The 24,360-nt window shown below is 56.5% G+C and overlaps 2 protein-coding genes across 10 annotated transcripts in view; one reads left to right on the top strand and one right to left on the bottom strand.

The window, feature by feature from the left end:
• The first annotated feature begins 1,123 nt into the window (after nt 1-1,123).
• On the top strand, nt 1,124-22,170 carry PRPF40B (pre-mRNA processing factor 40 homolog B). Of its 4 annotated transcripts, XM_032420332.1 has the most exons (26): nt 1,124-1,287; nt 7,764-7,844; nt 8,630-8,773; nt 9,082-9,147; nt 9,826-9,853; nt 10,084-10,109; nt 10,246-10,356; nt 10,636-10,756; nt 10,839-10,863; nt 11,070-11,270; nt 11,507-11,636; nt 11,718-11,782; nt 12,284-12,448; nt 12,550-12,658; nt 13,038-13,188; nt 13,920-14,053; nt 14,707-14,821; nt 14,972-15,063; nt 19,320-19,436; nt 19,673-19,810; nt 20,014-20,109; nt 20,347-20,433; nt 20,659-20,836; nt 21,098-21,159; nt 21,262-21,405; nt 21,506-22,170. In XM_032420332.1, exons 1-26 carry the CDS (start codon nt 1,285-1,287, stop codon nt 21,596-21,598), a joined length of 2,682 nt encoding a protein of 893 aa, XP_032276223.1. In that variant the 5' UTR covers nt 1,124-1,284; the 3' UTR covers nt 21,599-22,170. The 4 variants fall into 4 exon arrangements, with proteins under 4 accessions (XP_032276223.1, XP_032276225.1, XP_032276226.1 ...); XM_032420334.1 differs by lacking the exon at nt 7,764-7,844; XM_032420335.1 differs by lacking the exons at nt 1,124-1,287; nt 7,764-7,844 and adding an exon at nt 1,639-1,805.
• An 87-nt stretch (nt 22,171-22,257) lies between these two features.
• Nucleotides 22,258-24,360, bottom strand: part of FMNL3 (formin like 3) — a 51,767-nt gene continuing 49,664 nt past the window's right edge. For 4 of the 6 annotated variants that reach the window (XM_032420325.1, XM_032420327.1, XM_032420329.1 and 1 more), the window contains 3 exons: nt 24,237-24,360; nt 23,989-24,105; nt 22,258-23,274 (listed from right to left, as the gene is read on the bottom strand). In XM_032420325.1, the coding sequence (XP_032276216.1) occupies nt 24,014-24,105; nt 24,237-24,360 (216 nt within the window). In that variant the 3' untranslated portion in view covers nt 22,258-23,274; nt 23,989-24,013. The remainder of the gene's footprint in view (nt 23,275-23,988; nt 24,106-24,236) is intronic. The other 2 variants (XM_032420326.1, XM_032420330.1) reach the window with 1 other exon arrangement.

Below are 24,360 nucleotides of genomic sequence, written 5' to 3'. Positions count from 1 at the left end.
CTAGAGCCCAGAGGTCTCAGTAATAAAGTCTGAAAACCACAGGACTAGGCCTTCATTTGAGGCTATCTAGGTATTGTGAAGAAAACCACAATGAAGTTTCTCTCTACAATCGTCCCCAAGAATGAATCCCTCTTCTTTTCCTCCCATTTGTCCCCTTTAGGAGTTCTGCTTCCTGTTGGTTGTTGTCCAGAACCTCTCTCCCCGTAGCCTCTAAGCCCCTTGCAAGCAGGGACCCCGCTCACGGAGTTCTGAATCTCCAGCACCGAGCATAGCACCGAGTACAGAGTACAGGCTCAACTAAGGGTTGATGAATAAAGAAAAAAGGAAGCATCTTTACCCAGGCTTTGGGAAGAAGGTGCTCGATCCCTTTCTGCACCCTGCACCTGTATAAGGAGCCCTGTCAGTTACTAGCCTTGGAACCTTCTGCATATTCATTAAATAATTTTGGGTTGTAATTCCCTCATCTGCACAACATAGTATTTAGCTCATATCTCTAACGCCTATGAATGATTGGCTCGCTTTCACCGCTTGGTGGAAGCCAAATCTTAAAAGAAGTAACTTCAGGCTCACCTAAGAAGCACGTACGCCTCCGAGGGCAGGGATTTCGGAGGATCTGCTTTTTTTTTTCAACTGCCGTTTGCCCAGCGCCTGGAACAGTTCGAGGCACATAACAGATGTTCAACAAATACTTGTTTAATGAATGAATTTAAAAGTGCTAAAAAAATAACTATGCAACAAATTAAAAAAAACTCTTTGTGAGGTGCAAAGATAGCCCTACATTCTCAATGAACACGTCGGTCCAGCCCCCGGGTCCTGGCAGCGAGCGCCCGTGCGCGGCGGACGCGCCAGCCGAGCCGCGAAGGCCGGGAAGCGGCGGGCCCGGGTCTGGAGGCGGCCGGCGGGAAGGGCGGGAAGGCCGGGAAGGCAGGAGAGTCGCCGACGCGCGCAGCAGGCCCGGGACGCGCGCTCAAGCCCCTTGGTGCAGCCCGGCTTCTGCGGCTCCGGCCGCCAGTCAGGAGCTCGGAGGCGCGCTCCGCCCCCCGGGGGCGGGCCCGGACTTGGCGGCGCGGGGGCGGGGCCTGGCTGTCCGCGCCGGGGGCGGGGCCGGACCCGGGCGCTCCGGGCCGGTGCGGGGCCCGGCTGGTCCGCGGGCGCGACCGGAGCCCCGGCCACCAAGGGGTGCGACCCCCCACTGGCCCCGCCTTCCCGGCTGCGGCCCGGCCAATCAGAGCGGCTTTTACTGGCAGGTGGGCCGAGCCGGCCCAGCTGCTCGGAGGCTCTGGCATGGTAACGTCCCCGCGCGGGGGTGGAGGGGGGCCCGGGGCCCGGGGCGGTCCCACAGCGCCCCCGGCGGCCCGGGCCGGGGCCGGGGGGGCGGGGAGGCCGCCGGGGGTACCCGGGACCCCGGGGGAGGGCGAGGGGCATGAGGGGTTAGGGAAGGGAGCCCGGGAGGGGGAGGGGAGCGGGGATTTGGGGGAGAAGGGGCGGGGAGGCCATGATGGAGGATGGCGGGGGTGGGGGCAGTGTGGGGCTGAGGGGAGCGAGAGTTGCGGGACTGGGTGAGGAGGAGGAAGGGAAGGGGAGAAGGGTGGGTTTGTGGAGAAAGGTCAGGAAAGGAGAGGGGGCGGGAATGTGGGAACCGAGGGACAAGGGGAGAGCTGGGGGCCACAGTTTCCCCTTGTGGGGTATTTGGCGTGCAACACGCCCCTCCTCAGACCCAGTGCTTGTTTCATTTGGAAGCCCTGGATACCCCGTAAGATCACTTGGAGATCCCCTCCTTCGTTTCCCCTGCATTGTCTCCTGAGGTGAGGAGGGGCATTGTCTCCTGAGGAAAGAGAGGCTGCGGCCCCCATCTAGTCCTGGATAGCCCAAGAAATGAGAAAGCAGGGGACCCTTGGTCCCAACCCTGGCTCTGCCATGAACAAACTGTGTTAAGTCTTTGTGACCTTGGGCAAGTCACTACTTTTCCTTGGGCCTCAGATTACCCATCGGTTTAAAAAAAAAAAAAAACAAGGAAAATGCATGAGAGTGATACCCCAGATCTTTTCCAGCTTCAAAATGGGGTGGTGGTTCTTGAGGAAAGAGTTCAGGAGAATGGGTTCTAGGATGTGGGGAAGCAAGGGAAAGCAGGGTGAAGATGGAGGCGAGGCTTTCAGCTGGGGCTGCAGAAAATCCCTAGGGATGTGGGGGATGGTAGGCACAAAGCCTGCAGGGCCGGAGCCGGCTAGCCAGCGCCTCTGGCATCCTACTGGAGGGATGGAAGAACTCTGGAAGTGGCGGAGGAGGTAGACACCTAACCCAAGAAAATGAAGACCAGAATGAGGTCTTCATTCTGAGGAGATGGCAGGACAGAGAAGCAATGGAAGCTATTTTCTAGTAAGACAGCCAATATCTTTGGGGAGAAGGAGGAATATGCTAAGGCTGGTATAGGGGAGTGGGGACTAGGATGGTCTTGAAAACAGAGGGGCTGGCACTGTTTGGGGGCAGCTGAAGCAGGGCAGCAGGTAAAGGTTGACTGCAGGGTAATCCCCTGGTCTCTTGGCCTCCATGGTGTTTTTCTTTTTGATGATAGGTACTCTTTCTGAGAGGTGTCTTCCAGCTTTCATTTTCCAACACAAATCCCTTTAGGGAGTGAGTCAGACCAGACCATCCTTGGGATCACCTGGAGGATTTCAGGATTGTGTGTGGATTGGGGTGAAAAGAAAACAGGAAAATCAGTTTGTAAGAAATAGCTGTGGCCCCATCACCCTTGCTGGGAGACCGCTTTGTGGAGTAGTTGAAAGCACAGGCTTTGGGGTCAGGCTGCGTGGATTCCAAACCTGCCTCTGCGGTTTAATCCTTTGGAACCTTGATCAAATTATTTAATCTCTCTGAAGCTCAGTTTCTTTATAAAATGGGGACAATAATAGCCTTTTAGATGGTTACAAGGATTAAATGAGTGTTTGGCATGATATTTGGCCTGTAATAAGCACTCAGTGAATATTAGTTGTTAGCTATTCCCTCTTTCCACGCTCTTCCTTCCATCTCTCCATTCTTGTTCTTTTCCCCTTTTATTCTTTCTTCTGAATCTTTAGTTCTGAGATGCCGCTTAGATTAAAGGCTGAGAAGAATTGATTGCACCTTTGGGGAGGGGGGCTTGTTGTTCCACTGGCTCAGGTGAGCACATGATGATAAGATGATCAATTGTCTCTTCGTCTCTCTCCAGCCCACAGATGTTTTTTGTTCCAGGGAAGACACAGGATCTGCTCTTTCAGCCCCTTTCCTGTATCCCTCTGTCACACGAGTTCGGTCTCGCCCCAAGGTGCAATGAGACCCACAGTTGTCCAGGCACTGCAGCAAGTGAGATAGGGGCAGGGGTGCTTCAGGAAGAAAAGTATACACATTGCACAGGGGAAGCTGGGGAAGGGAGGGCTGTGGAAGTTCTATGGTAAGTTATGCTCATTCCGTTGCTCTGTCCTGTGTGGGAACTGTCCAAAACAGTCCAGCATCTGGATTCCGGCCAGGGGTCTCCACTCCAAGTTAAAGATGGGCAGTGCTCGCTTCGGCGGCACGTGTGCCAAGTTAAAGATGCTCCTATACAGTGAGTTTTTTATGCAGGTTTTCCCAGGCCAGTATTTGATTCCAGTTCCCTTTCCCCAGCCATACAGGCAGCCTCTGCCAAGCTGTTCATCTCATTACAGGCCGCCTTACCCAGAGAATTTCTACAAATGTACCTGGGCACATGGGCGCACATGCACACATTTGCCTGTTTTAGGATATTCCAGTATGCAAAAATTGAGTAAGGTTGAGTCTGCATTCTATCACAGCACTTTGTATGCAGGGCCCTGACTAGACACTCAAGAGGGGGTTTAAAGGGAGAAAACATAATCCTCCAGTATGGAGAAATCTCCCAAGTAGGGAGACAGACAGTCCTGTGGGAAACACCCAGCAAACATCCACAGAGTAGCGTGTCATTGGTGTCAAGTAGTGCAGCACTTATCCTGAGGGGACACAAAGAGGTAGGAGTATGTGTATGTGTGGAGGATAATCAGAAAGGTAATCTGAAGGGGGTGGATATTGGATCATCTTGAGCAAAGTGAGAGGCAAAGTAGAGTAAAAGGAACACATGGTGTATCCTAACAATTGCTGTGCAGGGAGGAGGAGGGAAGCCATTGAGTCGAGCTGAGCCAAGAACTGTAGATGGGTCATGTTGAAAGGCTTTGAATGTTAGGTGAGATTCTGTAGGGGGAGCGATAGGGAGCCACCACTAGTTCTCAGGGAAGGGTTTGGATCCTTGCTGATTTAACCACATGGGTAGCCAGGAATATGCTAGAGTGAAAAAACAGACCTGCTTCCTGTGGCAAGGAGTGTGCTGAAGGGGGTAGGACTGGAGGGCAGATTGGATCCAGTCCTGGCTCTGTCCTGACCGCTGTGGAGCCTGGGACTGCTAATTCCCCTTAGTTTTCTCATCTAAGAAAGGAGACTACCTCGGGTGGTTGCCAGAGTCCCCTCCAGCTCTGACATTCTGTGTTCCCTGAATAACTAGTAGGCCTTTCCAGTGGCTGTGTTTTGTGGGACCTGCCAAGACTATTCAGTCAACAAATACTAACACCTGTGTTCCAGTGGGGGGCAGCGAGGAAAATACAATAGGGATAAGAGATCAGGGGTGAGCCCAAACAGGCAAAGCCCCTGCCCCTTTAAATTTAAGATCTAGTGGAGGCAGGGGCGCCTGGGTGGCTCAGTCGTTAAGCTCTGCCTTCGGCTCAGGTCATGATCCCAGGGTCCTGGGATCAAGCCCCACATCGTGCTCCCTGCTCCGTGGGGAAGCCTGCTTCTCCCTCTCCTACTTCCCCTGCTTGTGTTCCTTCTCTCGCTGTGTCTCTCTCTGTCAAATAAATAAAATCTTAAAAAAAAAAAAAAAAGATCTAGTGGAGGCAGCAGATACTTCATTGATCCTAAGACTCCATTTAAACATTTCTTGTCAAGACATCTTAAAATCGATGGAGTATCATAATTTAAGTGGTGGCATTTGTTTTTTATTAGTGGCCACATAACATAATGGGACAGTCAGCACTGTGTAAGTAACTGTAAACTTCCAGTGGGTAATTGCTAACGGGGAGGGTGCGTGGGACACGAGCATGTAAAAGAGGGCTCTGACTAAGCCTAGACCACTGGCCTGGGAGGAAGCCTTTCCTGAGGAAGCGATGACTGATAGGTGTAGACCTGTAGGCTAGGTGTGTGGGGTCGGCAGGAAGTTGTGCCAGGCAAAGATGCAGGCCTGATATGGGAGAACTGAGAAAGGGGCCGGAGCACAGACCCAGGAGCTCAGCACGGATGAGGCTGGGAAGGCATTTGGGAAGCAAACCTCCCACAGCCTTCTAGGCCTTAGGGAGGAGTTTTGGTCTCTACCCTAAGAACAGTCGGAGCCATCGAAGAATTTTTTTTTTTATTAAGATTTTATTTATTTGATGGAGAGAGAGTACAAATAGGCAGAGCGGCAGGCAGAGGGAGAGGGAGAAGCAGGCTTCCCGCAGAGCAGGGAGCCTGATGTGGGGCTCGATCCCAGCACCCTGGGATCATGACCTGAGCTGAAGGCAGACACTTAATCGCTGAGCCACTCAGGCACCCCAGCCATTGAAGAATTTTAAGCAGGGAATAACATGATCTGAGGTGCATTTTGATGAGCTTGTTGTGGATGTGGGGAGACTACTACAGAAGGTCAGATGAAAACAAGAGGGGTGGTGGGGCGGAGGAGGAAATGGAGAGAAGTGGACGGATTCAAGAAATGAGTACGAGGTACGATTAGCAGGACTCAGGGACGTATCGACAGAGGAAGGTGTGGAGAACGACTCACCAGTTTCTATCTTAGACAACTGTGTGGACGGTGGTGCCAATCTCAGAGGGGCAATTCTGGAGCCTGGGAGGACCCAAAGATGGTTATGTAGCATCTGGGAGGTCAGAGAGGATCCTAAGGCAGCTTGAGGTGGAAAAGTGTGGCACAGAGAATTGGATTTCCTCCCACATTGATTAATTTCTGACTTCCCATGCTAAGGACAGTCTCGGGCAGGAGCAGATCTGAATACAGGGCCGGAGTAGTTGAACACTGAGAAAGCTGATTCAAGGTAGAATAGTGTGGCTTATCCCCTTCTCTCCTTAGGACAAGATGGGTGGGAAAAGAGGAAGGACAGATACTACGAGAGGTGGAGATTAGAAAGCATCTTTAAATGCCAAGCCCTCTCAGCATAGGGGTCATTGGGGAAGTAAGGAAGTTGGGCAGCAGTGAGGTGGCCCCTCTTCAGCCAGCTACCACCTTTCCCTAGAACTCCTCCCTGGCACCCTCTAACCCTCAAGCAAAAGGAGGAAGGGCAGGGCCTTTTAGCTGCATCTCCAAGCCTCAGTTCACTTGAAAAGATTTTTTTAATTTTGAATGGGTAATATAGTCACATGGATGCATATTCAAAAGTTAGAAAAGGGCATACATACTGTGAGAAGTTTCCCTTCCCATCTCAGTCCTCCTCCTACTGATTTCTTTCTTGTATGTCATCTTTTCTCTCCAGTTTTCATACAAATGATCCCACTTTGCTGCACTTTGCATTTTTTTCCGCTTGTTAATGTATCTTAGAGATTGCTCCTATCAAGACAATGAACTTCTTCATTCTTCTTTTATGACTGCATAGTATTCCATTTTATGTTTGTGTATAATTTCATAGTTACTTAGTGATGGGTATTTAGGCTGATTCCAATCTTCTGTTTTTACAAATAATGCTGGAATGGAAATGTTGTATACACAGCATTTTGGCCATATCTATAGGATGACTTCTTAGAATTGGGAGTGTTTGTTCCTTCATTTGTCCCTTCTTGCATTCGTTCAATATTTATTGAGTACCCATTATGTGCCAGACACTGTGGCAGTTACCAGGAGTCCAGCTTTTCAACAAGTCCGACACATCCCTGTCCTCATGGAATGTTATTACACGTTAGTAAGGGGAAACGTAATAATTACAAAACTGTATACACCAGGAAGCTAAGAAGGGCATCAGATAGAGAATAAATTCAACAGTCAGGAAGGCTCTTGGGAGCAAGTGGTATTTAAGCCAACAACTGCGGGATGGGATGTGGCAGCTAGTAGGTGTAGGACAGGGAGATCTAGGTTGTTGAAAGTCTCAGCCACAGGGAGGGGAGTTCGGGATCCGTAGGGGAGGGGGAGTAGAGCTGTAGAGGAGGGGGTGATTGGGAGTGCCAGGTGTCGAAGAGTGAGCGAGGGAGTAAAGATGAGGCCAGTTGTGGGGGGGCCCACACTGAAGAGAGAGGGAGACTAGCGCTTAAGAAGGCGTGGTGACTGGGTTTAGAGGGCTTTGGGGTTGAACCTAATGGTGAATTCAGGTAAGGGGACGGGAAAAGAGGTCACTTCCTCCCTGGCTACTTTGGGAATGAGAGACCCCTGTTTAAGGCTTGAGGGAGGCACAGCCTTGCCCGCAGATGGGAGAATGGATGAAAAGCCTCAGGAAGAGCCAGACTGGGCCTGTAGGACAGCCGCCTCCCTCTTTTCTGTGGCTCTGGTGCGATAAAGACGACCTGGAAGGGGCCCGGCCCGCTGGTTCTTGGCTGGTGGAAGAGAGCAGACCTAGCCAGGGCTCGGAGCTGGGCATGGGCAGGAAACCGGGCCAGGAGACCCTCCCTCTGAACTTTGTGCTCCTTTTTCATCCTCACCACTCTGCTTCCCTTCTGCAAAAGCCCATCTCTTTGCCCATCCTGGGTCCTATGACTTTTCTCTCCCTCAACAGTCGGTTCCCGATTCTGGTCCCCGGCCCCCAGCAGCGCCTGCCCCCTTCCCACCGGGGCCCCCCATGATGCCACCACCCTTCGTAAGTTTTATGTCTTTCCCTGGGCTTGGCTTTTCCAGCCTGCACCCCCATCTCCCCGGTCCCTAGCACCGCTGCATCGCCAGCGCGGTTTTGTGTCCTGCCTCCTCTGGAAAAGGGGTGGTGTTGCTTGGGCATTGGGGTGGGAGGAGCTGCTGTTAGGCTCCCGGTCCCTAAAGTCGACAGCTCCCCTTTGTCTTTTTGTCCTTGGGACACACTGGGGCTGGGGTAGGAGAAGTGGAAAGGAAAAGACCCTGTTAGTGTGAGGGCATGGTGGGGCTGCCTTTCTCTTTCACTACTCCTTCTCTGTTCTTTCAATATGCCACAGAAGTCAGGCTGAAGTAGCAGCTGGTGGTCATCGAGCTGGAGAACAAGGGATGGGAGGCAGGGGACTGGGGCATTTGGGAACCTGGAATCCTGCCTTCTGGCCCTGCCTCGGAGAGGCCTCTTTGGGGAGAGTTGCTGAAGAGATGGAGCCTTCCAGCCACAGTCTGGTGGCAGTTAGACTTTTCCCTCTCCCTTCCCTACCTCTGAAGAAGCTGTGTGCTTGCCTGTTAGACCCAGAAGACACCCTCCCTTCTACCCCCCCCCCCCCCCCCCCCCAGTTTTCAGTCTTTCGGTGGTGAGGAGCAGGCAGTTTCACGCTTTGTGCTTCTCAAACTAAAGCCTTGGAATTGCCTCAGAGCCGGGGTGGAGGGTCGAGAAGGGTGGGAGACAAGTGGATATTCCCCGACAGGTCCAAGGCGGGGTCTTCTCTGCTCAGTGTCCCTTCCTTTCCTCACTTCCAGATGCCCCCTCCAGGAATCCCCCCACCCTTTCCTCCGATGGGACTACCCCCCATGAGTCAGAGACCACCGGCCATCCCCCCGATGCCACCTGGCATCATGCCCCCAATGCTGCCACCAATGGGGGCGCCACCGCCACTCACGCAGGTAACCCTGTCTCCTGCACCGGCGCCTCAGAAACCCCGGGAGCCCGGCTGGGGGTGGAGGGGAGAGTGGGCGTCTGGAGCTCAGGCAGTAGGGAGAGAAGGGAGGGAGCTTCGGCTCGGCCCGGGTGGCTTTGTGTCCCGAATGACGGGAGAAGACTGGCTGGCTGGGCTGAGAGCCCAGACCCCGGGGATTGTCTGAGGGGGGACCCGTGGGAAGGCCACGGCCCCGGCCAGGAGCTCTCAGGAGCCTGCCTTGCCTGTGCCTGCCCTCACCTCCGTAGCTGTGTCTTGTCTCCTTGGTGTCCCTAGATACCGGGAATGGTGCCGCCCATGCTGCCGGGGATGCTGATGCCAGCAGCGCCTGTCACGGCCGCGGTAAGCACTGGGGCCGGCAGGGAGCAGCCGTGCCCTGCAGCCCTGTGGCTCTGACTCGGAGCACAGGGGTCCGGCCTCCGCTCTTCCCCTCTTCTCATCCCTCCGTCCCGGGCCTGGCCGCACTCCCCACACTCACGTCCTCCTCTCCGGCCACGTACTCTGCTCTTTCCGTTTCTCACTCCCCCCAAAGGCATGTTACTCTCTCGTTACTCCTTGCTGTGCGCAGCTCCCGTAAGGAACACACTCGTGGCTGACACGCTTCCCCTCACAGAGCTAGCACTGTGGACACTTGAATAGAGGCCCTCCTCACATCTTCTTTGTCGCTGGCGGAAGCAGCAGCACCTGGGGATCTCACCGTACCTTCTTGTGCCATTGCTCAGTGTAGTAGAGTCTGGGTAGGACGTAGCAGTTGGCATCCACTATGGAAGAGGGGCCTTGGAGGTTGACTCAACAAAATACTCTCACTTGAGGAAAACAAAGAACAGAGCTGCTATGCGGTTCCCCCTAGGATCCTACAGCCACGGCCCCAGAGGGTGGGGGATGCCTGTTAGGGAGCAGAGGTCCCTGGGAGCAGGACACATGGATCCTGGCCTGGCCTGCTTCTTCATCCCCCATGGCCTGGGTCCTGGGGGCCACTGGGCTTGGCCCCAACCCTTCCCCCTCCTCTTTCTTCGGCAGACGGCTCCGGGTGCGGACACAGCCAGCTGTGAGTCTTCTGGGGGTCTACTCCCCCCAGGCTCGGAGGTTGGGGGGGGTATAGGGGAGAGGGGACCGTGGACTAGAGCCCACCCTGGATCATGCCTGTTGGGATGCCAGGGAGCCTGGGATGTTGATGGGACCAGGGGATATTTATTGGGGATGGAGTAGGGGAGGAATAGGTGGGATAAGATGGGTGTCGGGGCAAGGACTTAATATTTCTCTTGGCTTCTTTTCTAGCTGCTGTGGCTGGGACAGGCCCTCCGGTGAGTTCTTCCAGCTCAGGGGTCTCTGGGTAGAAAAGCTGAAAGTTGGGGGGCTGATGGTTAAATCTTCGGGGTAAGGAGGAGACGCTTTGGGGATGGGGCCTTGACCCCCATTCTCTGCCCCCCCTCCCCCCAGAGGGCCCTGTGGAGTGAGCATGTGGCCCCTGACGGGCGCATCTACTACTACAATGCTGACGACAAGCAGTCCGTGTGGGAGAAGCCCAGCGTGCTCAAGTCCAAGGCAGAGGTCCTGAGCGGGGCTTTCTGGCCCTTCCTTTCAGCTTCCCTGACCCTCCCAAGTCCTTGGCCTCCCGAGTCTTTAACCATACACACGGTTCCTCTGATCCCAAGATCCCTGACCATTCCGCCAGCCTCCCTGGGATCTCAGGAAGTCTGCCTTCCCCCATGTTGAGCCAGGCCAGGTGGTAGCTAAAAACTCCCTACTCGCTGGATCCCCTTAGCTCCCCCGACTGTAGCAAGAGGGCATGCCCAGCCCCCTGATGTCCTCTGACCCGTCCTCTTGTAGTTGCTGCTGTCCCAGTGTCCCTGGAAAGAGTACAAGTCAGACACGGGCAAACCTTACTACTATAACAACCAGAGTAAGGAGTCTCGCTGGACCCGGCCCAAGGACCTGGATGACCTGGAGGGTGAGGAGGGGGTGAGCCTGGGCTGCGGTGCTGGGGGGTGGCCCTTGCCACCCTGTGACCATGTCATGTTTTCCCGTTGCAGCTCTAGTCAAACAAGAGGCTGCAGGGTGAGTGACTTGCGCACCTGCCCCCCCGTACTTGGGGCCGCCAGACGGGTGGGAGTGGACCCTCTCTCTGTGGTCCCTGCTCTGTGGAAGAGCCAGCTGTCAGTCTCGTTGTGGAGTGGCCCGCTTGGGCCCCAGTCCTTCGCAGGCCCCTGACTGGCCCTCTCTCTGCCGCACGCCTGGACCCCGCCCTCCTGGCCCACCTGCAGGAAGCAGCCCCAGCCCCAGATCCTGCAGCCGCAGCCACCTCAGCCCCAGCCTGAGCCCCCGCCCGGGCCGCCTGGCCCCACCCCCATGCCCCTGGGCCTTCTAGAGCCTGAGCCAGGCGGGAGTGAAGATTGCGATACGTCCGAGGCTGCCCAGCCTGTGGAGCAGGGGTTTCTGCAGCAGCCGGAGGAGGGCCCCAGCAGGTGAGGGCTGCCCCCCTGAGGCATTCCCGAGGCTGGCTTCAAGCTCCCAGCCTAGTTCAACCCTTGACTTCTGCCAGGCCTCTTGGGAAGGGTGTGGAGATCTGGGCATGGCCTCTGCAGGGCAGAGAAGGGCTGCTTTGGGGAGCGAGGAGAGGGTGGCGCAGTCCTGGCCACATAGGGCACTGAAGGCTGTGGGGCCTGGGAGATGCTGTGGCTGAGTCCCCTTTGCCCCCCAGCGCTGCTGCACCGCGTCAGCCACCACAGCAGGAGGAAGAGGAATCGAAGCCAGAGCCGGAGAGGTCTGGCCTCAGCTGGAGCAACCGGGAGAAGGCAAAGCAGGCCTTCAAGGAGCTGCTGAGGGACAAGGTGCGGGGGTGGGGTGCCCAGGGTAGGCCCGGGGGGCCTGGAGGTGGGCAGGCCCCGTGACCCCTGCCTGCTCCATTCTAGGCTGTCCCCTCCAATGCCTCGTGGGAACAGGCCATGAAGATGGTGGTCACCGACCCCCGTTACAGGTAGGCCTGGGCAGAGGGAGCCAGGCCCTCCAGACTGTGCTTGTGAGCAGCTGGGCCAGGGCCTCCCTGAGAAGCCCCAGCTCGACACTCAGGCCCCAACAGGGCCCGAGTCAGGAGAATGGTAGAAGGGCAAGGGAAAGAGAAGCTGGAGGGCCTCCAGGAGGAGGAGGGGAAAGGTATCTGACATGAGACATTCAATAAATGCTTGTTGAATTGAATTGATTCGAATTGAGTTAATTGGGGTGAGGGGGCTGGATAGGGTGGAGGCCTGAATGCACTTTGAGAGCCTCAGAGCAAAAGGGCTGTTAGTGTCTTGGAGCCCCGTCTTCCCCTCACTGCCTCCTGTCCCTCCCCTCACCCCAGAGACCCATCTTGCTTCCCTGCAGCCTGCTGTGCCCATGCATGGACCCCTCACTCAGTTCTGTGTGCTGTGACCCTGCTTGGTGGGCTGTGCAGGGTGACTCCTCTGTCCCCACCCCACTCCCACCCTCTCCACCCCAGTGCCTTGCCCAAACTGAGTGAGAAAAAGCAGGCATTCAATGCCTACAAGGCGCAGCGGGAGAAGGAGGAGAAGGAAGAGGCCCGGCTAAGGGCCAAGGAGGCCAAGCAGACCTTGCAGCATTTCCTGGAGCAGCACGAACGCATGACCTCTACCACCCGCTACCGGTCAGGGGGCCGGGCTGGGGTGGACTCTGGGAACCCTGAGAACACACGGGCCCAGGGTCTCTGTCCCCTGCCTGCCTACCCACGGCCCATATGCTCCACAGGCGGGCAGAACAGACCTTTGGGGAGCTGGAGGTGTGGGCTGTGGTCCCTGAGAGGGATCGAAAAGAGGTTTATGATGATGTCCTCTTCTTCCTGGCCAAGAAGGAGAAGGTAACAGTCACTGGCTGGATCCGTCAGCCTCTCTTACTTGAGGCTTCTCGTGTCTCTGCGTCCTTGTGGACCCCGGCCATTCATTGCTCCACTGCCCCAGGGTCTCAGCTCCTTCCTTGGAAGCTGGTGTGGCACTTGCACATCCCCCTACTTCTGCTTGGGACCTACAGCATGGGTGTGGGAGGGCAGGAGGGCATCTGTGAGGGGTTGATCTGTAACCTGTGCTCCTTCCCCTTTCCGGGGATGCGAAAGTCTTGAGTCTGGCCCTCCTAGGGTTCCCTAGCTGCCTGCCTTTCCTCAAATGCTCCTCTGCCCAGGCCCACTTGAGTAGCTCCGACCTGCCCCACCTCACCCTGACCCTGACACTGTGGCTCCCCAGGAACAGGCCAAGCAGCTCCGGCGCCGCAACATCCAGGCCCTGAAGAGCATCCTGGATGGGATGAGTAGTGTCAACTTCCAAACTACATGGTCCCAGGCTCAGCAGTACCTCATGGATAACCCCAGCTTTGCTCAGGACCACCAGCTGCAGAGTAAGCTTGGGTCTCCGCTCCCGCCTGTCCCTTCCCCTTTTCCTCACTGACCTGGGACCCCAGAGCCTGCCTCCCAGTGGTCTCCCGCACTTCCTGCTCTCCTGGATGTCCAGGGGTCCTCAGCATTCGCCCCGTCCCTGCATCTCTCCAGAGTCTGGAGATGCTGGAATGCTGGGACACCCCCTCCCTCCCTCTGGGGTCCACTGTCGACCTGGACATTGTCTGTCCTTGGAGGAAGAGCTCTAGGATAGGCGTCAGAAGACTGGGAGAGGATGGTTTGTCCAACTCCTGTGAATATGGTTTTAAGCTGTCGTGGTGCTGTGGCCTTAACTGGTCACATGTTACGATGAGCTGTTGTTGGCCTGCACTCATTGGCAATACCAGAAATAGACCTTCTGAGCTGGCATCAAAGCCTGGTTGATTCCCAGTTCCATAAAACCTAAGACCTCAGATCCCGAGATGGCTGGTTTCATGTGATTCCTTCCAGTAAGTGAATTCCCAAGAGCTGAATACGTGCTGATTTTGCTCTCATACGTTAATGAACCCTCCTCCAGAACCACCGTTCCAGTCTCCTCTCCCACAGAGGTCCCTGCTCCTCTTGCCCCACCACCCTGGGTGGCCCGGCGCCTACTGAGGCAGCACCCTCGAACACGGGGGCGGGGGGAGGTTGCCGGGGTCGGTGAGGGTGTCCCACGGGGGCGGTGCCCGCTGAGCCTCCTCCCCGTGCTTAGACATGGACAAGGAAGATGCACTGATCTGCTTTGAGGAGCATATCCGAGCTTTGGAGAGGGAGGAGGAGGAGGAGCGGGAGCGGGCTCGCCTGCGGGAGCGGCGTCAGCAACGCAAGAACCGGGAGGCCTTCCAGGTATGTGTGCCGCCCGCTGGATAGGCGCTCAGCACCGGCCCAGCCCGTAACTGCCCATGCCCTGCCTCCTCGGCTAGGCCCGCTGTTTCGTCTCTGCCCAGTCCTGTGTGCCCCCTCCGCAAGGCCGCTCTCTCTGCTCCTGCTGTGTGCCCTCACCCTGGGGCCGTGCTCTAGGGAGACTAGATGTATGCACCATGCCGAAACTGCCAGCAGAGAGCACCGTGAAGGCGCCGCCTGTGGCTCGGCCCGGTTCATTTCCCTTTGGTGGGCAGCCAGATGGGCAGCGCCAGCTCGCCCCACAGCTGGGGGGGGGCGGGGGGGGGGGGGGGGGGGGGGGCTGCCCAGCTCTAACACTTCGGGAAGCTGAGAGCAAACCACGGGCAGGACATGCTGCAGACGAGTTTCTGTTTCCCTGCCTTCCAGCCCGGCTGCCCGTCATGTTTGAGGGTGTCCCTCTCTGTATTTACATTCTCTCCGTTTTCACTGCTCTCTGCCTCCCCAATCTGTAGCTCTTCATCTCTGCCTCCTTTGCCGCATTTCCTCAGTCTGCATTGTCCCGGCCTCTCCCTCCCATCCCCTCTCTTCCTCCCCAGTCTCTGGCTCTGCCTCTCTCTCTGGCTCACTCTCCCTATAACTGGCCTTTCCCTGCTCAGACCTTCCTGGACGAGCTGCACGAGACAGGGCAGCTGCACTCTATGTCCACCTGGATGGAGCTGTACCCAGCGGTCAGCACTGATGTCCGCTTTGCCAACATGCTGGGCCAGCCGGGTAAGGCAGCCAGGCTCCCCCTTTTCTGGCCTGGCTTCCTGCCCTGCCAGCCTCTCTGCACCCCCCACTCCCTCGTCCTGTCCTCGACCCCTCCCCCAGGCCTCGGGAAGCTGCCGCCCGCCAGGCCCCCCTCCCTCCCTCCCCCCGCAGGCTCCACCCCTCTGGACTTGTTCAAGTTCTATGTGGAGGAGTTGAAGGCACGATTCCATGATGAGAAGAAGATCATTAAGGACATCCTTAAGGTGAGGGAGGCCCAGGGTTGTGGATGGGTGCAGGGCACCTCTCTGGACAGGACTCCCTGATAAGTCCTGTATTGCAGGAGCAGCATAGCTCCGTTCAGCAGACATCTACTGTGATCCCTGACTGTGCGCTGGGGACACAGAAATAAGAAAGACGCAGTTTCTGTCCATAAGGAGCTCATGGCCTAGTAGGAAGATAAACATGACACCTATTCTACAGAGGGGCAAGTGCTGTTAGAGACGAGAATTGACAGAATTGATATTTGCGCTACGCCTTTAAGAACGAGTAGGTGGATGAGGCTGGCGGTCCTGGGCAGAGGGTATCAGAGGAGCGGAGGCAAGGGAGTGGGAAGGGCCTGGCAGGCTTGAGGAGCAAGGGGCCCGGCTCATCAGAAGTCGGCAGCTCACAGATATGTTCCTTCTGGCCTGTACAGTGTTTTAGAAACATTTCAGCTTTGCTGCTAACATTTTAAAATTGGGAGATTATACAGAAAAACTTCTCTTAAAAATACAGATTATCTAGCAGCACTGGGCTGGTTTTGCAAGGCGTTCAGTGGCCTCAGACTGAGAGGCCACTGCTTTTTAGAAGGGGCATGCCATCCTTAACCTCCCGCTGCCGCCACCCCTCTGGCGTGGCAGCCACGCTGCACACGCACCTTGCTTGTCTTACACTGGAGAGACTGTGTCCATCAAAGGTGGAAAAGGGATCGCTGCCCTAAGAGAGCCCTGTGTTTCAGAAGGAGAAAACAAAGAGGAAGCATATTTCTTGGTGGAAGTGAAGGACATGCAAAGGCCCTGGGGAGGCGGTACGTCCAGCAGTTAGGAGCAGCACTGTGGAGGCGGACTGCTCGGGCCACAAGTCCAGCTTACCGCTTACTAGTTGTGTGACCGCCAGCAGACTGTTTAACCTTTCTGAGCCTCAGTTTCCTCATCTGAAAAATGGGGGATTTTCCACCAATGTACACCTAATCACCAAGGGCAGTGACTTGGGACCTGGGGCGAGAAGGGTCTGAGAATAAATTAGGAATGTCCCACTGCGCACACAGCGTTTCTTTGAAGTCCTGTGTTTTGCTTTACAGATTCAGGTGTTGTAACTTCATACCATATTACTTCTCTGTTTAATATAAACATAATGTTTTAAAAGTCCTCACCATTAGGTAAGATATGCCCTATTGTCCTGTGGCTTCCTGTTTCTCTGGAACCCGAAGCTCCAGTTGGGAAGGAGAGCCCTGGGTGTAAAATGCCTTGAATGCTAAAATAAGAAATTTGGGTTTTTATCTTGTAAGTAATGGGGAGCCAGGGAATGATACGGTCAGAGGATGTCTTGGAAGAGCCACGGGGTAAGAGTATAGAGTAGCACTTCTTAGACTGAGTGCTTGTGTCCTTAGGGATATGTGGTGGGCAGACAGTATTTGAAGCCTCGGGACAATGAAAAGTCACAGTGGCAAGTGATTCCAACAGATCTGGAGCTTGAGCCATCCTCTTCTGACTCACCCTCAGGCTCCCCCTGCCGTAGGGCCCTTTGGTAGGAAAGTTGGAGCAGTACAGGACTCTGGGGTACGGGTTAGAGGTACGGGAGGTGAAAAGGGAGGCCAGTCGGGAGGTCGTCTAGGTGGTAAACGAGCTCAACAGAGGCAGCGGGGATGACAGATGAGGGAGAGCTGGGCTCCAGCTCTGTTTCTCTGAGACCCCCACCCCCACCCCTGGGTTTCCTCAGGGGTGCCTTGGGACAAGAAAGGGGGGGAAGTTTATGCTTCTTCCTCTGTTTTTAAGTACAGCAGTTTTTCTTTTGTATATTGAGGTTCAAAATAAGATTTTTGTGAGGAAAAAAAATGTTTCTGCTGTTCAAAAAGAAGTTTAAAATCAGGAGGATGGAGTCACTCAGAAGTTGAGTGGACAGATTTTTTGCATGTGAAATGGAGGGCAAGGAAGGAGTGAGTTGAAATTGGCAGAGGTGGGGCGGTGGTATCATTATTGAGGATTCGGTAGGAACAGGGCTGGAGAAAATAGGAATTCCATTTGGGGAATCAGTCTCAAAAGTAACCTGGGGCAGGGAGGAATAAAGCAAAAACCACATTTTAAATAGGGTATTCTTGTAAAGTATAAATATCTAAATCTAGGAGAGCTACATTTTATTGGATGCTTACATTTTGGCCACAGTGTGTGGCTGGTCCTGCTGACAGGCCTGTAGGAGTCCCGTCCTCGCTGTGTCCTGTCTCTCCACATCTCCTGCGAAAGAAGCTTCTTTAGACAGCTGCCTCACCTCTTCCCCCTTTTGGGCTCCTGCCTACAGAAGGCTGATGAGCCCAGGAGTCCCTGTGGCCATCCACTAGCCTGGCAGACTGTGAGGGCACCTCTCACCCCATAGGATAATGCAAACAGCTTTGGACTTGGAAGAGCTGGAAGCCAGAAGATCTGGGCCTGGGAGATCCATGGGTGTGGGGAGAGGGGTGGCTCACAGGGAATGAATTCTCTTGGGGTCAGCTGAATTTGAAGTCTCTGTGAAACATCCAGTCTCTTAGGGGTCTGAAAATCAGGAGTGAGGTGTAGGGGCTGAGGTTGCTAGGGATAGTGTAGATTGAAAAGCCCAAGCGCTGTTCTCGGGAACAAGCACAGGCCAGAGAGGCAGTAAAAGAGCTCAGAGAGACAAGAGGGCAGTGGTTGACGGGAGCAGCACACATACAAGGACCCGTCAAGTGAGGACCGAGAAGGGGCCCTTGGAGTTGTTTCTGAGGACATGAGCACTTTTTGGAAAGTAGTGTCTGTGAAGAGCGTAGAGTAGGTACAGCTCAGACCTCGGAGTCAGGTAACAGCTGGCTGTATATTGGTTGAGACCTCTGCAAGGCATATGAAGTCCGAGCCTCGGTGTCCTCTTCTGTAGAATAGGGATAATTTACGTGCATGGTTGTGGGAAGGGCTGATATTTGCAAAGTGCCTGGCTTGTAGTAGGCTCCCTAAATGTTGATTCGTTTTCCTCTGTGCCGCATTTGAAGATTTTGAACCAGAGGGAAAACAGCACGGGTTATTAGCTTGAGGAAGGTGAGAGCAGGGTGGACAGGATGTTCCCGGTGAGGTGAGGTCTGAGCTTGATGGAAGCAACCAGTGGAGAGGTGGGATTGAAGCTTTCACTTCACTGAGAGAGGTTGGGATGTTTGAGAAGGCCTGGGGCGTGGGTTGAGGAAGTGCTCTTGGGATAGGCAAGAAGAGCATATTCTCCATATTGCCCACATGAAAACTAATACAACGCTGTACGTTAACTAACCGGAATGACAGTAAGAACTTAAAAAAAAAACAACAAAAAACACGCTCTGCCATGGGCGGAAGGCCGCAGCAAGTTCGTGCTGTGTGGAGGGAGGAGAAGGGGACTGGACCTGTGTCCCCACGGACTCAAACTCCAGCAGCGCCACTTCTCACCAGATCCACTTGGCCCCAGTGAGAGAACTCTCCTAAGCCTCTGCTTTACTGAGGTGTTGGGAGGCGTAGATGAGCAGCTTGGAGCCTGGCTTCTTGATGAGAAGCTTCGGGGGTGGGGGCGTATTTTTAATAATGTTCTGCAGTTACACACGTGATGGCCTCGAATTCCCCTGAGGACTGAGTGATCTCTGTGGGCTCTAGTGCTTCACACCGTGGGCTTTGGTGTTAGAGGGACCTGGGGTAGCGGTCTCAGTCAACCGCATCTTAGCTGTGAGACCGTGGGCAAGTGCTCTAGCTTCTCTAGACCTTGGTTTCTCCTTCCACATACAATTAGGAGGCCAGGACCTATGCTTAAATTTTGATACTGAGGATTGAAAGAGAGAAGGTGTGTGAAGCACTCAGCACAGTACCTGGCAGCCTAGTAAGCACCCAGGAAGTAAGCCAAAGGATGGGACCAGCAGATGTTGACAGAATGCAAGGAAGTTACTGAGCAGCAGGAGGGCCCAAGTGGGGCCCAGCCTTAAGCCAGGAACAAAGAATTAGTTGTGAGAAACTCAGGCATCCGTCAGCAGATCCGGCCATACGCACACACACACCCTGCTCCCCCTCCCCATGGGACCCAGTGCCCCCCTCCACTCCCTGCGACATCCAGGCCAAGGGCAGGCGTGGGAGGCTTAGTCGTCAGGTGGTGAGGTTTCAGAAGTGCACCTGAGTCCTGTGGGTCTCTTCTGGGGGCTGGGGGACTTCTAGAGCATCCTGTGGTCCGACCCTCTGCCTGCCCTGGAGGCCGGCTTCAGGCTTCGGGCCCGTGGTGGCCCCTGCTTCATGCGCCGCTGTGCCCACAGGACCGGGGCTTCTGCGTGGAGGTGAACACAGCCTTTGAGGACTTCGCCCACGTCATAAGCTTTGACAAGAGGGCGGCTGCGCTGGACGCAGGCAACATCAAGCTGACCTTCAATAGTGTGAGGGGCTGGGCGGGGCGGGGCTGTAGCCAGGGCTCCATTCTCGAGCTCATCCCCGTGTCCTGTTCCGTTCCTTCTCGCTGCCCCAGTGTGACTGCACCCGCCCCCCCCGCCCCCGTTTAGGGGGTGGCGGCAGGAGCCCAGACCCCAGCTTCCCATGTCCTGCAGTCTGCCCGAGTGGGGCCTGGGCACCCACCCTCCTGAGTGACCCTGCTCCGCCCCCTTTCTGTCCTCAGCTGCTGGAGAAAGCAGAGGCGCGGGAGCGGGAGCGGGAGAAGGAGGAGGCGCGAAGGATGCGGCGCAGGGAAGCTGCCTTCCGAAGCATGCTGAGGCAGGCCGTGCCTGCCCTGGAGCTGGGCACTGCCTGGGAAGAGGTCAGGGCTGCAGCCTGGCACCAAACACCACCCCCTCGGGCCTGAGGGCAGCGGTGCTTCTCCAGCACTGGGGGCCCACCCCGGTCATAGCACAGCTCGCGGGCAGCTGCGGCTCCCTTCCTTCCTCTGCCCCAGCCCTGCGCTCCTGGCGGTGTCCGCGCCTTGCCGGGGCTGGTCTGATCAGCAGTGCTCTCCCGTTCAAGGTCCGTGAGCGCTTTGTGTGCGACTCAGCCTTTGAGCAGATCACCCTGGAGTCGGAGCGGATCCGGCTCTTCCGGGAGTTCCTGCAGGTACTGGAGGTGAGGCAGAGCTTCCGATCCTCTGCATCTGTCCCGCGCTCATGAACGCCCAGTCCGGCTCAGCAGAGACCCCAGTGGCCTCCTACCCCTGGGGCTGTCCTTGCCCTGAGGTCTGACGGTGGCCGGGAGCGGCCTGAGGCCCTGGCTTGAGAGGAGGCAAAACCGGATTTTCGGGCACAGGGTGCTTCCTGTGGCTAGCCCTGGTGCCTTCCTCACCCCTCCCTCTGCCTCTGCCAGACTGAATGCCAGCACCTCCACACCAAAGGCCGAAAACACGGCAGAAAGGGCAAGAAGCACCATCGAAAGCGTTCCCACTCGCCCTCAGTGAGTTAGTGGGCAGAAGGGCTGTGGGGGGCCGGGGCGGGCGGCTGGATTGTCTTGGGGAAATAGGAACCATTTTTGTTTTTTCCCTGCATCGCCTCCCCTTGGAGCGAGATTTGAAAAGCCCTTTGGCCCTGGATCCTCCTCTCTGTCGCCAGTTCCCAGACTTGAGGGCTTCTGGAGCCCAGAGAACCTTGTGCGCTGACATGTATCTGCTGATCTGCCCAGGGCTCTGAGTCGGAAGAAGAGGAGCTGCCCCCGCCGCCTCTCCGACCCCCCAAGCGGAGAAGGCGGAACCCCTCGGAGTCAGGCTCTGAGCCCTCTTCCTCCCTTGATTCGGTTGAAAGTGGGGGTGCTGCCCTTGGAGGACGGGGCTCCCCATCTTCTCGCCTTCTCCTTGGATCAGGTGAGCGGTTGGGAGTTGGAGCAGTTGACTCCGACGAGAGGAGGCAGCGCCCTGAGGGTGGAGCTGCTCGGGAGGTCTGCACCCATCACAGTGGGAAGAACTTTCTGCCCGGCCCTGGCAGGAACTGGGAGAAGGAAGGAAAACTGCGCTGACAGAGACTTCCTCAGCTAGCTCCCTGTCTAAAGAACGAGGACTGTGGCAGAGAAAGGAATGAGCCCGCCCTCCTCCCATGGGACTTAACTGGGCATTTTCTATCTCCAGATCATGGCCTTCGGAAAGCCAAGAAACCAAAAAAGAAAACTAAGAAGAGAAGACACAAGTCGGTGCGTAGAGAGGGGGCTTCTACCCAGGGCCCTGCTATGTTGAGAGAGCGCTTCAGCCGCCTCCTGGGCTGTCCTTCACAGGCGGGCTCTGGGCTCTTACAGAACAGTCCTGAGAGCGAGACAGACCCTGAGGAGAAAGCCGGCAAGGAGAGTGATGAGAAAGAACCAGAACAGGACAAGGACAGGGAGCTCCGGCGGGCAGAACTCCCGAACCGCTCCCCAGCTTTTGGAATCAAGAAGGAGAAGGTGAGAGGCAGGCACCTGACCCCAGCGCGGCCGGCACCCTCCGCAGGCCTCCGTGGCCCTCGGGGGAGGCTGGGGCTGAGCTGTGCCTCCGCCCCACCAGACGGGCTGGGACACGTCGGAAAGCGAGCTGAGCGAGGGTGAGCTGGAAAGGCGGCGGCGGACGCTCCTGCAGCAGCTGGATGACCACCAGTGACCCGACGAGCCGCTCTGCCTCGGGTCTGTGTGAGGCCGTGGAGCCTAGGTCACCCTCACCGTCTGCACTAGACTCCTTTCTCAGTCGGGTCCGTGTCCACTTTTCCTCAAGTAGCCCCGCCCCCAGCACCCCGCGGCTGGCACCTCCCCAGGTTGCTCGTGGTGTTCGAGGGTCCTCCACTCCCCAGGCAACTAGTGCAGTCCTTGCCCTCAGCCCCAGACCAGAGACCAGGATGCCACGTGGAGCGGGAGGTGCCAGTAGAGAAAATGTGAGAAGGGGCCTCTAGGGAGAATGACAGGTTGGGGACAGGCGGGGTCCTTCCCCTCTAGCACCAGTGCCTGCTCCAGCCTGCCTGGGCCCTCGGGCTCCACCACTCCTTCCTTCAGCCCCGGGACCCAGTGTATGTGTGTTTTGTTTTGTTTTGTTTTTGTTTTTTAAATAATATTTATAACATGGCTGGTGGCTCTGGTATCTTCTCCGTATCCTGCTGGGGCACGCTGGGGGCTGGGCAGGGGCACGCGTGGCCAGCAGAGAGCACTACTGTCCCGTGGCAGGCCAGCCTCCCTTCGTGTGGTCGGAGCCCACCCAGCCCGGTTCGCCCTCCCCCAAGCAGACGGCAGCTCCATGTGGCCTCCCTTCTGTCCCCATGCTTCGGGCAGGGCCACGGAGGCCTGCGGAGGGTGCAGGCCCCACCCTAGTCCTCCCCCAAACCCCGGAAAGAGGAGACAGAGTCAGGCCTGGTGCTTCAAGCCTTTGTTGGGAGAGGGAAGGTCTGGGATTTATGTACACGCGAGGAGGGAGGTGGTACATGTACAGAAAGTGGGTTCCTGTATTCCCCTGCAGGGGCTGAGGAGAAACTGGCAGGAGACTGAGCAAATAGTCAGCTAAGACCGCCATGCCCCCTGTCTCCTGCTAAAAAACCCCTAGCCGTGGAAAGGAGGTGAGGGTGCTGATGACACACCCTTTCTGTAGCGATCCAGGGAGAACCTCTACCCCTCTGCCCACCCAACAACAGTCAGCCTAGAGTGGAAAGGGCCAAGGGCAGTAAGCGTGGCATCTCTCCTCTACCCTTATCACCAGGGCACAGCTGGGTGGGGACCAGGCTTAGGTGGGCCTTGCTCCTGGTAAAAGGCGATCTGAGACTGGTAGGGTTCTGGGGCTCCCTGAGTCTGGATACTTCCAGACCACAGCTGATCATGGGCCTGCAAAAAGGAAGGGAGAAAAAAATAGAAGGGATAACTGCTTTCTCCGCTTGTCCCTCTGGCCTAGTGACAGAGGAGGCTGTGGGCCCCTGTATAGGCTAAAGCTAGAAATGACTTCTCCCAGCTCTGAGCTGACCCTTGGTGACCTTTCAGTCAGGAAATGAAGTTGAAGACCCTGGGGCCAAAGTGCAGTCCTGGAGGCACCAGGGAAGTGCCAGGCCCCAAAAGACCCAGTGCCCCCGGTGGCGTCAGGCACGTACAGCTTTGAGAGCTTGGGTGGACACTGGGTCGAGAGCAGCATAGCCCTGCGCTGCGCCCTCGGCCAGTTCCAGGGCTGCAGGTGCACAGGTTGGAGAGTTGAAGTGCTTCTGCCTTCGGGGGGGTCTTAGTGGGGGCCTGGAGCCCGAGGGGGGCCGTTGGGCGGTGCGGCACTCCTGGCTTGGTGGCGAATGACAACGGGCTGGCGATGGAGGCCTGTGGGGAAGACAGAGGCCTGTGAACACGCAAGGAGGCTAGGCTGGGCCCACCGTCTGTCGGAACAGCCCCTGAGGAGCAGCCCCATGGGCAGGGCCAAAGAAGAGCCAGTCGTGTGGCCGAGGAAGGAGAAGCTTTAAAAGAGGCTAGAGGGGATGGTCAGGGAGACTGCTGGGGCTCTGCATTTTCAGAGGACCAGGTGGGGGTGACTAGAGGCCACTGGGCAGTGGCAGAGACAAAGTAGACTCGGCAATAGCCAGAAGCTGGGGAGAGATCCCAGGTAGACTGAAAATCAGGAAACCGGTCAAGGGACATCTGATGCGCCTGGGCAGAAGCTACTGCCAGAGCTCTTTATGGGGGAGGGGTGTGTGTGAGGGGACAAGTCACAAAGGATACGTGGGCCCAGGAACAGAGCCTCAGCCTCAGCAATGAGAGTTGGTGGCCGGGTCCTGCCTGCTCTGGAAACTCCCTACCCCTGGGTCTTAGTAGAAGCCAGGACAGCATTAGTGGGAGATACCACTTCCCTGAAGGCACATGCAAGGGGCTAAGGCGTGCTTCTCCGAGCATGGGGCATGCAAGTGGAGAAGTATGCGCCCCTATCACCGTGAGGCTGCCAGAGGATGGTTCCAAGTCATGCAGGGGAGGAGGCGCCTGCGGGCCCAGCAGGAGTCCTGGGAGGTGGGCATGCAGAGGGGCAGCTCTGGTGCCCAGTACCTGTCAAGAGCCCCGGCCTTGGGGGTTAACAGTTTGACTCATCATGGTGGGCTGCATCGCAGAAGAAGCGGGAGCCCCGCTTGGCAGTACGGGCCGTGAAAGGGACACTCTTCAACACTGTGGCCCAGGAAAGAGACACAGTGGTCAGGCCTCGTGGGGATGGGGTGCGAGGAGGGCCCAAAGGCGCAGGGTTGGAGTTCGGGAGCTGGGCCTAGCGGCCAGGCCCAAAGGAGGGACAAGGACCCCACCTGTAATGATGTCCTCAATGGTACCATCCTTCCCTTCGTAAACAGGCCGATGCTCCTTGGCCTGGCGCCTCCTCAACTCTGCAATTAGCTCCTGCTGTTGCCACTTGTTCCGCTGAGATGGGGT

This window comes from Phoca vitulina, unplaced genomic scaffold, assembly GCF_004348235.1.
Source record: "Phoca vitulina isolate PV1807 unplaced genomic scaffold, GSC_HSeal_1.0 scaffold23, whole genome shotgun sequence".
NCBI classification, from domain to species: domain Eukaryota; kingdom Metazoa; phylum Chordata; class Mammalia; order Carnivora; family Phocidae; genus Phoca; species Phoca vitulina.
Note: the sequence above shows the minus strand (reverse complement) of the source record. Positions and strands in the feature narration are given on the sequence as shown.